The sequence below is a fragment of the Emydura macquarii genome, unplaced genomic scaffold (genome assembly GCF_026122565.2).
Source record: "Emydura macquarii macquarii isolate MOO-44397 ecotype Brisbane River unplaced genomic scaffold, CSIRO-AGI_Emac_v2 contig_1132, whole genome shotgun sequence".
In the NCBI taxonomy this organism is placed as follows: Eukaryota; Metazoa; Chordata; order Testudines; family Chelidae; genus Emydura; species Emydura macquarii.
Genome location: NW_027131269.1, coordinates 85,568 through 96,244, shown reverse-complemented (window position 1 = coordinate 96,244; position 10,677 = coordinate 85,568). Strand labels below are relative to the sequence as shown.

The following is a 10,677-nucleotide window of genomic DNA, read 5'->3' as shown; positions in this document are numbered from 1 at the left end:
TGGAAGTTGAAGATTAAAAAATTGCACCTTAATTCCATTCTGAATTTGTCTAACGGTGACATTAATTAACCATTGGAATAATTTCCAAGGATTGTGATGGATTCTCCATGACTGACAATTTTAAAATCAAAATTGGATGCATTTCTAAAAGATATACTCCAGGAATTATTATGGGGAAGTTCTCTGGCCTGTGTTATGCAGGAATCAGACAAGATGACCACAGTGGTACCTTCTGGCCTCTAAATCTATGAGAAGCATCTCCCATGATGCACCGCATCTCCCCTCTGGGAGAGGGGATGTGCTTTATCACGGACGCCCCATCCATGCTGCATCATAGGAGATGTAGTCTGGCTTGGGATCGTGGTCAACAGAAGAGAATGGGGGCATGAGGAAACAGAACTACAACGCTCATGATGCACCATGGTGGCATTTCCAAATCAAAATATTTTGATTTTCAAATGTTTTATTTTTTCAAAAAATATAAAACATTTCCCAATCCAATTTTGCGTCAAAACACAGTTTTAATGGAAAGGTTTTGACCAGCCCTAAAAGTGAGTTTATGATGGTCAATGTCTCCAGTTCAGAAAGCAAACTGAGGACTACTGTGAGAGTAAGGTCCATAGAGGGTGGTTTTCATCACTCTTTCTCATTCAGAAGGCCTTGCCTTGGTTTTGTGCATCAGCCTGGCCTGCTGCAGACCCAATGTCTAGGTGTGCTACATCTTGAGCTGCTGATCACTCTGTCACTCAGATATGCGCATTCACCTCCTCCCCTTATTTGAAACCTGCAACACAAAAACCATGGGATTTAACAAACAAAACACAGTCCATGCCCAGGTGTTTCCATGAGAGGGGAAACAACACACCAGAGAGGAAGCGTGATTTTATGATTGGACTGAGCCCCATGAGATGGACATGAGTTTTTCATATCCCAGCTCTGCCTGAATGTTTTAAAGGGCAAATTAGATTTGCACCCACTTTAAGACCTCTTTACACTGTCAGTAAATGAGAATCTGGCCCAATATTCCTTCCCTTCTCCCACGTGTCTCTGTCTTGTCTATTTCAAGTGTAAGTTCTTGGAAGCAGGACTGTCCTACCTCAATAGTCCACATAATCAGCCACAGTTCCACTCGAGTAAATGGCTATGTCTACACTGCAGACTCCCTCCCCTGCGGCAGTAAGCCTCAAAGCCAGGGTCTACAGATAGCAGGGTAGATGTTCCCACTCCAACTGGAGTTCAAGCTCTGACACACACACCTCCGCCGGGTTTCACAGCCCGAGCCAGAATGTCTAGAGTGCTACTTTTAGCCCAGAAGTACCAGCCATGGGAGCTTGAGTCTCTAGACCCAGGATCGGAGACTCATGGTCACGTTTATTTTTGCGTGTATTACAGATGTACGCATTGGGGCCAGATCCCCAGATGGTGTGAATTGGCCATAGTTCTGTTGGAGTCAGGGGGGCAGATTCCTCATTGGAGTAAGGTGTATAGGTCCACTTAAATTGAAGAAGTCAATGGAGTTACTCCAAAGCACATCAGCTGAGACTGTCTCCCTGCATGTGGGTCACCTTAGACAAAATTATAGAAAGGGAATGTAAATAAAGGGACTCACAGGTTGTTGAACAGGGTGCCATTTACCCATTTCCAGGTTTTGTCTGCCTCCTTGGTAAGGCCAATCCAGGTTTCTGAGCGTCTCTGATAGCGCAGCATAAACTCCTTATAAAAATAAAAGTGAAAATGAAAATAGAGCTTTATGTAACAGTGAGACGCTAATGGAGAAGATACAATAAAGATGCAAGTGTCTGAATCACATTCTACACATGTAACTTGTTTACAAGATCAGCCTATTCAATAATACATACCAAAGAATGGGAAAAAAATATCCAACAAGCTTTTTTTTTTTTTTATAACTGAAGACCATGTGGACAATTTTAACATGCCAGAGGTATTCACTGAAAAATATATATCTAGGACCTGATCCCATAAGGGACAAAAGGGGGATCACAAATTTAAATGAGTCAACAGTGGGATGCTGTGGGCAAAAAAGGCAAATGCAGTTTTGGGGTGTGTTAACAGGAGTGCCACATGTAAGACACAGGAAGTAATTGTCCCACTCTACTCAGCCCTGGTGTGACACACTGCACCTCCATGTAACCCATATAGTGTGAATGTGTATCATTCAGGTTCACCCTTATAGTGTAATTGTGTACTGTTTAATGCAAAGTATGTCATGTAAGATGTTTCTGGAAGGCTCATGACATACTGAACATTATTGTTATAGTGATATGTTTGTTGCAGTGTCATATGTATAGTTATGAGGCTTTGCTATGTAATGCTCCCAGAGATGTGTTTCATAGCTTGAAGCAGATTCAGGTAAAACTCTCTAAGAGCAGAGAGGAAGTCTGCACCTCACTAAGTCATGCATAAAAACAAACCAGCTCTTCCAAGAACAATGGACTAGCCTAAGCATCAATAAGGGGATACTCACTGACTCAAGTATGGAGGAAACCATACAAAGACATTGTTTGTTACCTGACCCTGAAGGGGGTGGAGACAAGGCTCCAGAGGGGGGCAAAGGAACATGTTAAAAAGGAGAGAGATTTTGCAATCTCTCTCTCTCACCTTTATCTACAAACACCACCAAGCAATTGAAGTGCTAATCACAGAGAGATGGACTGGCTGGAGGCAGACCAGCCAGCTTGTAGTGAAAATCCTCTGAGACTGTAAGGTTCCTGAAAGTGTTAGGCTTAGTTTAGAATGCAGTTTACCTTTTATTTACTTTTGATCAAATCTGACCTGCTTTCCTCTGACTTATAGCCACTTAAAATCTTTCTATACTTAATAAATTTGTTTGTTTTATCTAAAGCAGTGCATGTGGTTTAAGATATGTTAAGACTCCATTTGAAGTGACAAGGCTGGTGCATATCAATTTCTTTGATAAATTGACAAACCAATGAGCTTGCAGTGTGCAGTGGGCAGCACTGAACATTGTAAGATGGCAGTTCCTAGGGTTGCATTTGGGCCTGGTGGTGTTGACTGGGGTCATACCGGTGCATGATCCCAAGAGTGGCTGGTCAGAAGCACTCACTCACTTAGTTGAGAGCAGCTTACTTGCTGGAGGCTGTGCGTGAGCTGACCCAGGAGTGGGAGTTCACACAGTGGGACAGGGTAAGGCAAGCCCTGGGAGTGAGGGATTGGGGTGACCCAGCAATACACCAGTGAGATTGCAGAAGGGAATGTCACACCTGGTGAGGCCTCAGCTGGAGTACTGTGTCCAATTCTGGAACCCACACTTTAGAAAAGATGTTGACAAATTGGGGAGAGTACAGAGAAGAGCAATAGAAATGATCAGAGGGTTAGAAAACTTGACCTATGAGGAAAGGTTCAAACAATGGGGCATGTTTAGTCTATAGATGAGAAGGCTGAGTGGAGACATGACAGCAGTCTTCAAATATGTAAAAGGTTGTCATAAAGAGGACAGGTGATCAGTTGTTCTCCAAGTCCACCAAGAGTAGAACAGATCTTAGTTTGCACCAAGGGACATTTAGGCTGGATATCAGGAAAAGCTTTCTAACATGAAGTGGAGTTAAACACTGGAATAGGTTACCAAGGGAGGTTGTGGAATCCCTGTCATTGGAGGTTTTTAAGAACAGGTTATCAGGGACAGTCTAGAGTCTAGACATACTTAATCCAGGATCAGCACAGGGGGCTGTACAAGATAGCTTCCTGCGATCCCTTCCAAGACCTACATTTCTATGATTTGGGAATGCATCAGTTTTGGGATACCCATCTTGAGATACCTGCAAGCAGTCTGATTTTCACAAAGCACTGAACAACCTAGCCTGTGAAAATAAGGCTCATTTAAGGAGCCCATTTAACAATGCTTTGAAAATCAGCTCACTTATTTCATTTATTTAGAAGCCTAAATGAGGATTTAGGAGTCCAATTTGAGGCTCTAATTTCTGAAAATAAAAGTCAATGTGAATAGAACTGGGCAAGAAATGTCTTTCTGTCCCATAAATATATTTAAGAGTTCAAAAAATTTCCTATTTTGAATAGGGATGAAAAGTCGAAATCTCAGAAATATTTTTTTGTTTCAGGTCAATCAAAGTGTTTTATTTTTGACCTTTTGCTCTTTTTAACTTTTTTTTTTCTCAGTCACATTAACTTAAATTTAAAATGAAAAGTCATTTTGACCCAGAAAATGGGCATTTTCCATTTAAAAAATGTTCAAACAAAGTATTTCAACAATTTCAAAACTTTTTCTCAAGTTGGGAGATTTGTGAAACCTGACCCTGTTTTGTTAAGTTTTGGATTTCATGACTCAGTACTTTGAAATGAAAAAATGATTAGGCAAAATTCTCAGCCAGCGCTAAATGCTTTTAAAAATCAGGCCACTTTAGGTACCTAATTTTGAAAATATTGGCCTAAAATTTCTTGGCTGGTCAGCATTAGGCAAATGTAAGCAAATGCCTTCCCCAAGCTGCTCCACAGGCATAATGTACTCACTATGCAGATTTCAAACTCAATATGATTCCTGCAATTTTGTTTTATCAGTACAAAAATCAACAAGGTAAGATCAGCTCACATCTCCACTCCACCCCATCCTCCATGCAAGACCGCTCCTAGAATTCCTCCTTCTGGATACTCAGCCCTCACCCTAGATCACCTCTTAAGAAAATCATTCTCACTTCAGTTATTTGTGGGATAGGCTAATGAGCCACCTGCCTCAAGGAGTCAGCATGATCCATACACAATAGAACCTCAGAGTTAAAAACACCAGAGTCACAAACTGACCAGTCAACCACACATGTCATTTGGAACTGGAAGTATGCAATCAGTCATCAGCAGAGACACACAAAAAAAAAACCCATATACAGCTCAGTGCAGTGTTAAATGTAAACTACTTAAAAAAAAAAAAAGATTTGACAAGCTAAGGAAATTGTTTCTGTGCTTGTTTCATTTAAATTAGAATGGTTAAAAGCAGCATTTTTCTTCTGCATATGTAAATTTCAAAGCTTCATTAAGTCAATGTTCAATTATAAACTTTTGAAAGAGCAACCATAATGTTTTGTTCAGAGTTACGAATATTTCAGTGTTACGAACACCCTCCATTCCCGCCCGAGGTGTTCAGAACTCTGAGGTTCTACTGTGACTCTTGGCTGCATCAACTCCAGCCAACCAGGGGCAAATGCTGCCAGTTAAAAAATAATTGTATTTCACTCTCCAGTTGTTTCTGTGCTAGTGTTTTTTTTTAAATGGTGATGCACAGCAGTCAAGTAGCTTGCATAATTATTACATAAATTACTTCAGAAACTTTAAAGTGTTTTGCTTGGGAATATGGAGTCAGTGTTGGACATTGATTCCCAGAATCTTATTAACCCCAAGATTCAGCTCAGATACTACAGCGATGAGTGTGGTATAAGAACCTATCTAGACTGGACCAGAATCGACTCATCTTGGGCAGACAGCTGACTGCATGGAGCTCATGTCAGGATTGCGGCCTTAATCTGTCTTCTTATCATGAGACTCAGTACTGAGGAATCTCCTTGATGTAGAGTGGCTGAGGCCAAGCATAACATATTACTCAGGTTTAACTACAGAGTTCCAAGCAGTGCTTGCACAGTTATTACCTCTCTATTGCCCATCCCAGACGACTGTGATCGCAGAGCTTCTCACCTTTTCCTCCAGAGTGTCAACTGTAGCCAGGGAGGCAGCAAGCGAAGAGCAGTTGCTCTGGGTGGAGTTCCAATCCCCTTCCACCTCTGAGAAATAGTAGCATTTCCATGGGTATGTTCTCCCTTGGGACCCGATCCAATGTACTGGACACGAGGCAGTAGCCTGATTTAGAGCAGCCCGAATGATAAACACTGAAAATGAAATTAACACAACCATTAGGATTTTCCCCTTCCCCTCTTTGTATAGGATTCAAAGGCAAAGAGTGATATTCCACCCGGGGCTGAGAGCCTGTGTACACAGACTATACACCACACCCATGTCCTATTTTGAGAATTTATATAAGTGGCCCTAAGATCGTGTCACTTGGGTGAATTTTATCCTCATGGACAAGAACATAAGAATGACCATACTGGGTTAGAACAATTGTCCGTCTAGACCGATACCCTGTCTCTGACAGTGGCTGTTGCCAGATGGTTCAGAGGGAATGAACAGAACAGGGCAGTTATTGAGTAATCCATCTCCTGTCATCTAGGTCAAGCTTCTAGCAGTCAACAGTTTAGGGACACCCAGAGCATAGGCTTGCGTCCCTGACCAGCTTGGCTAATAGCCATTGATGGGCCTATCCTCCATGAACTTATCTAGTTCTTTTTTGAACCCTGTTCTAGTTTTGGCCTTCACAACATCCCCTGGCAATGAGTTCCACAGGTTGACTGTCTGTTGTGTAAAAAAGTACTTTCTTTTGTTCGTTTAAACCTGCTGCCTAGTAATTTCATTAGTTAACCTAGTTCATGTGTTAGGTGAAGGGGTAAATAACACTTCCCTATTAACTTTCTCCACACTATTCATGCTTTTACAGACCTCTAGCATATTCCCCTTTAGCCATTTCTTTTCTAAGATGAACAGTTCCAGTCATTTTAATCTCTCCTCATACAGAAGCTGTTTCATACCTTTAATTATATTTGTTGCCTTTTTTTTTTTTACTTAGAATATGCTATTGGCAGGGTTCAAATACCCAGTCTGTGGCGGGGTGCTTATACTGTTAGATATAAGACTGACACTGGAGTTGAACCAGAATAGCTCTGCCACAAAGCTTTGATGCTGTATCATTAAAGGCTACAGGAGCTTTGCCATTGATTTCAATGGGAGAAAAGTCAGGCCCCAGATTCCCAGTATATGTTCCGTCATAGCACTTTAGCAAGCAATAGAGGTGAGTGGCTTAATGTGTAATAAGAACATAAGGATGGCCTACTGGGTCAGACCAATGTCCATCTAGCCCAGTGTCTCACAGTGGTCGATGCCAGATGTTTCAGAGGGATTGAACAGAACAGGTAATCAACAAGTGATCCATCCCCATTACCCATTCCCAGCTTCTGGCCAACAGCAATCCCTGCCCATCTGACTAATGTAATGTACATGGGAGTTAAAGATCAGACACAAGAACATCAGGCTGATGGGAGGGTTTTATGAAACAGGCATGCAAATACTGTGGAATAACATTATCACAGAATGATCAGTCCTTTCAAGAGCAAGAAGGCCAGTCCTGTGTATACCATAAATAATTAGCCGCTTCTCAGCCTGAAAGGGCGGGACAAAGGAGGTCAGGTAACAGCATAATGGACCCATAGGCCTTATTAAAAGGGCTGAGAGAAATCAGTCTGGAGGGGGTAGCTGAGGCTATTAGGTGGTGTGAAATCACATTTAGACACCACAAGAGATATTTGCATGCCTAAATGCTAGGTAGACATCTAAAGGACGATCTCAGATGCTGGGATACGCCATGTGCATGGTGTCAGGGACACTCAAATTGACCCCAGTCGCCTGGCTCCTGGTCCTGTTGCACATCCAGTCTCCAAAGATTAGAAGAGCTGCCCAGATATCTCACTTTCTTAACTATGTCAGTGCAAACGGAAGGCTTCGTTTGCACGATGACCTGAAGAACCGCCTAAGACAAGATTAAAACCCCACAGCCCTCTATGGAACCTCATCAAAACTCTGACACTCACCTTTGATGCTGAAGCTCAATAGAGAGCCACATGGAGTGTTTCGACTGCTCAAAACAGACAGCTCATCATTGACTCTGCCGAGGTTTTGATTTATGTCAGAAAGACTGGTGCAGATTGAATTGCAGCCGGACATCTCATGGGAAATATGGACAAACCCTCTTGAAATGGAAAATGAGGCAAACACCTATATGCGACTGGGGTCACCAATCGCAAATGATGGAGCACATCATATCTGAGTGTCCCCTTCCTTCTTTCACGGGAGGCCTGAAGGACATTCACCAGCTCACCACTGTGGCAATGTGCTGGCTATCAAACCTAGATATGAATTTGTAATTGTTGCTACCTACCCAAATGTGACCATTCAGAGATGGAAAATGACCCCAAACCACTATCAATTTTGCACATTCTAGGAAAATCTGTTGTCATGCCCCATTTATCATAGTTATATAGTGATGGAGGTGTGCACACAATGTTACAGGTAGGGATTAAGACCTGGTTATTCTCCAGAGGAACCTACAGTCTAATACCAACAAAAAATACATGAAAAGAATGTTAAGGTTGCAAAGTCAAACACTCAAACATTAGGCTAGGGTGCCAGTCACAATGCCAGCCTGTAACGAATCTCTACCGAGCACGTATGACTGGAAATTTTCCAAAGCCTTATAAATTGTGGGTGGTTTTTCATGGGAACCGCTAGAGGCATGCCCTTGACACAAAGGTTATGTCTTCACTGAATTGTTAACCCAGGCTCTTCCTCAGGTTTTGCCCCGTCCACACAAGCTAAAGCAATGACATTTGTTTGGAAGTGCTTTAAGCCCACACGGGCTGGGGGATGGGTTAGAATCCAGACTCTGGCTTAACTCAGGCTGGAATCCACAAACTTTGTAGTGAGGATGCAGGCTAAATCACTCAAGTGAATGAATCTATGAAAATCATTCAAGTGCTGCTTGTCGTCCAATGACTTTCCCACAACATCCCTTGAAGGACAGACAAGTTCTCCCATAATTGACTGGGAATGAATCCTAGAGCGTCTTGGCATAAAGAACCATGGGATTTGCCATCAGAAGGCCTAACGAGACATGGGAAGCACATCACTAGTGAGGACACAGTAACTCAGGTAGGACTTTGCTGTGGGGATGCTTGCACCTGGGTGAGGGTAGCCTGGGTGCTCAGACCTGGGTGTCAATTACCTGGGTTACCTGTGCCATGTAGACATACCCAAAGACAACTCCCCAGTCAAATTTCCAGTCCCCACTCCAAGGCATGGAGACCCTAGAGATTCTCAACTAGAAGGTTGTAAGAATTATTTTGACAGGGTGAAACAATCAGTTCACAATTCAGCAAGAGAGATGAAGTAAAGCAGAAATGTCAGGTGTCAGGCTCTTTGCTTTGCTATCTCATGCTGGTTCAGCACCAGCACAACTACAAAGGTTGAGGAGGATGGATTGTGCATCTTTAATGATTCTGACTGAGAGGGGTAAACAAACACCAAAAATTCATTTAGGAATTGCTGTCTACTCACCTGCCAAAACAATAATAATGACAGCAAATATAAGCAGGACTGTGAATAGTATCATACATTTCCTGAACCAGAAGTTAGATTCCTCTGAAAAAGGAAAATACATTAATGAGAAGAGGAACCTCATTTATGAACAATCTTCGCAGCCAGTCTCCCAGTGGTCAAGTATTGTTTTGCAATCACCAGCTGTAATGAACAGTACTTGCTAATAAATCCTGGGGAATGTAATATTGTGGACAATAGCCAGGGCCCTTTGTATTCTACAATTCTATGGCTGCAGGATTCATAGCTTGCTGTAAAATTGTACTCCAGAATCTGACCTTTAATTTCAAAATACATTATTCTAGTCCTCGTGGTTGCAAAGAACAGATTGAAAAGGTGACATGAGTGCAACCGATGCAACAGCGTATGCCTGAGTGTGCAGGGAGCCTGGACCAATTGGATAGTTGTCCTTCTGAGAGAGGGCAACTACCCAGTTCATCTCTATGGATTGTTAACTCTGAAACCTGGAGATAACAATGTGACCCATAGAGGAGCAGAGTAAAATAAGCTAAATTTAATATAATTAGCACAGGTGAAAAAATGAACAATTGCACAAAAATTGTGAAATTGTTTTCATTTTGCAGGGTTGGACGTTCTTTTTTTTTTTTTTTAATTTTGCAATTTTTTCCAAATAATTTCAATTTTCAAAAAAAGGAAAATCCCCAAGATGAAAAACATTACATTAAAATATTTGCTAAAAACTTCAATAAAATTGTATTTAAAAATCAACTTTTTATTTAAAAACATTGACAAGGACCAGTCATATTAAATAGTACAGGGGATGCTGCACTGATTGCATTATATTTTCATATTTAATTCCACAAATACTCAAATTTTTAATGTATCTGATGCCACCAGAGAATTTCCACCACATGCAATAGAATCCAAGAAGACAAGCAGAATTTAAATCCAGATTGCCACAGAATACATAGGGCTGGACTCTAATGTTATGTTATATGACAATTAGTTTGGAAATTTATATGATCTTCTTAGAAGTGTGATGGAGACACACTAATGAGCATCTTTGCAGTTATTTCTTGTTCTCTCACAACCTCCAATTGTTAATAAATAAACAAGAACAGGGCTCAAGATAGGCCAGAACACTCCAGCACACAGTTCTGGCACTTTTGTTGGGCAGAGAACAACGTTCTGGTACTGCTTATAAAAGTACAATTATCAGAAGTGCTGTGAATGTTGTTCTGGCTTTCCAGAAAAGTGTCAGAATGTCATTACAGCACTTCATTTTTCAGGACTTGAGCTCTAGACGAGAAAACCTTTCGATTAAAGGCTCATTGGTAAACTTGTAAACACAGCAATTCTTTCCATAATTCTTTATCATACTTCCATCTGTCTAATCAGTGAAACTTCACTTACCTGATCTCTTTTCTCTTTGTAAATCTGCAGGGTTAGTGTTAAGTGCCTTAGTTATCTTTTCTC

The 10,677-nt window shown here is 41.4% G+C and overlaps 1 protein-coding gene across 1 annotated transcript; it reads right to left on the bottom strand.

Annotated features, from left to right (window-relative positions):
* Positions 1-569: 569 nt before the first annotated feature.
* LOC137152007 (C-type lectin domain family 2 member B-like) lies at positions 570-7,812 on the bottom strand. Its single transcript, XM_067546482.1, has 4 exons — positions 7,680-7,812; positions 5,677-5,867; positions 1,610-1,713; positions 570-784 (listed from the first exon to the last, which is right to left on the bottom strand). The coding sequence occupies exons 1-4, from the start codon at positions 7,810-7,812 to the stop codon at positions 679-681; spliced, it is 534 nt and encodes a 177-aa protein (XP_067402583.1). The 3' UTR covers positions 570-678.
* Between the last annotated feature and the right edge of the window lie 2,865 nt (positions 7,813-10,677).

Excerpts from the sequence above, each read along its gene's own strand:
- LOC137152007 (XM_067546482.1), bottom strand. The coding sequence starts at position 7,812 with ATGTCCGGCTGCAATTCAATCTGCACCAGTCTTTCTGACATAAATCAA. Across the intron at positions 1,714-5,676 it reads TTGACACTCTGGAGGAAAAG|GAGTTTATGCTGCGCTATCA; the intron begins GTGAGAAGCTCT and ends TATTTTTATAAG. Across the intron at positions 785-1,609 it reads GGCACCCTGTTCAACAACCT|GTTTCAAATAAGGGGAGGAG; the intron begins GTGAGTCCCTTT and ends TTTGTGTTGCAG.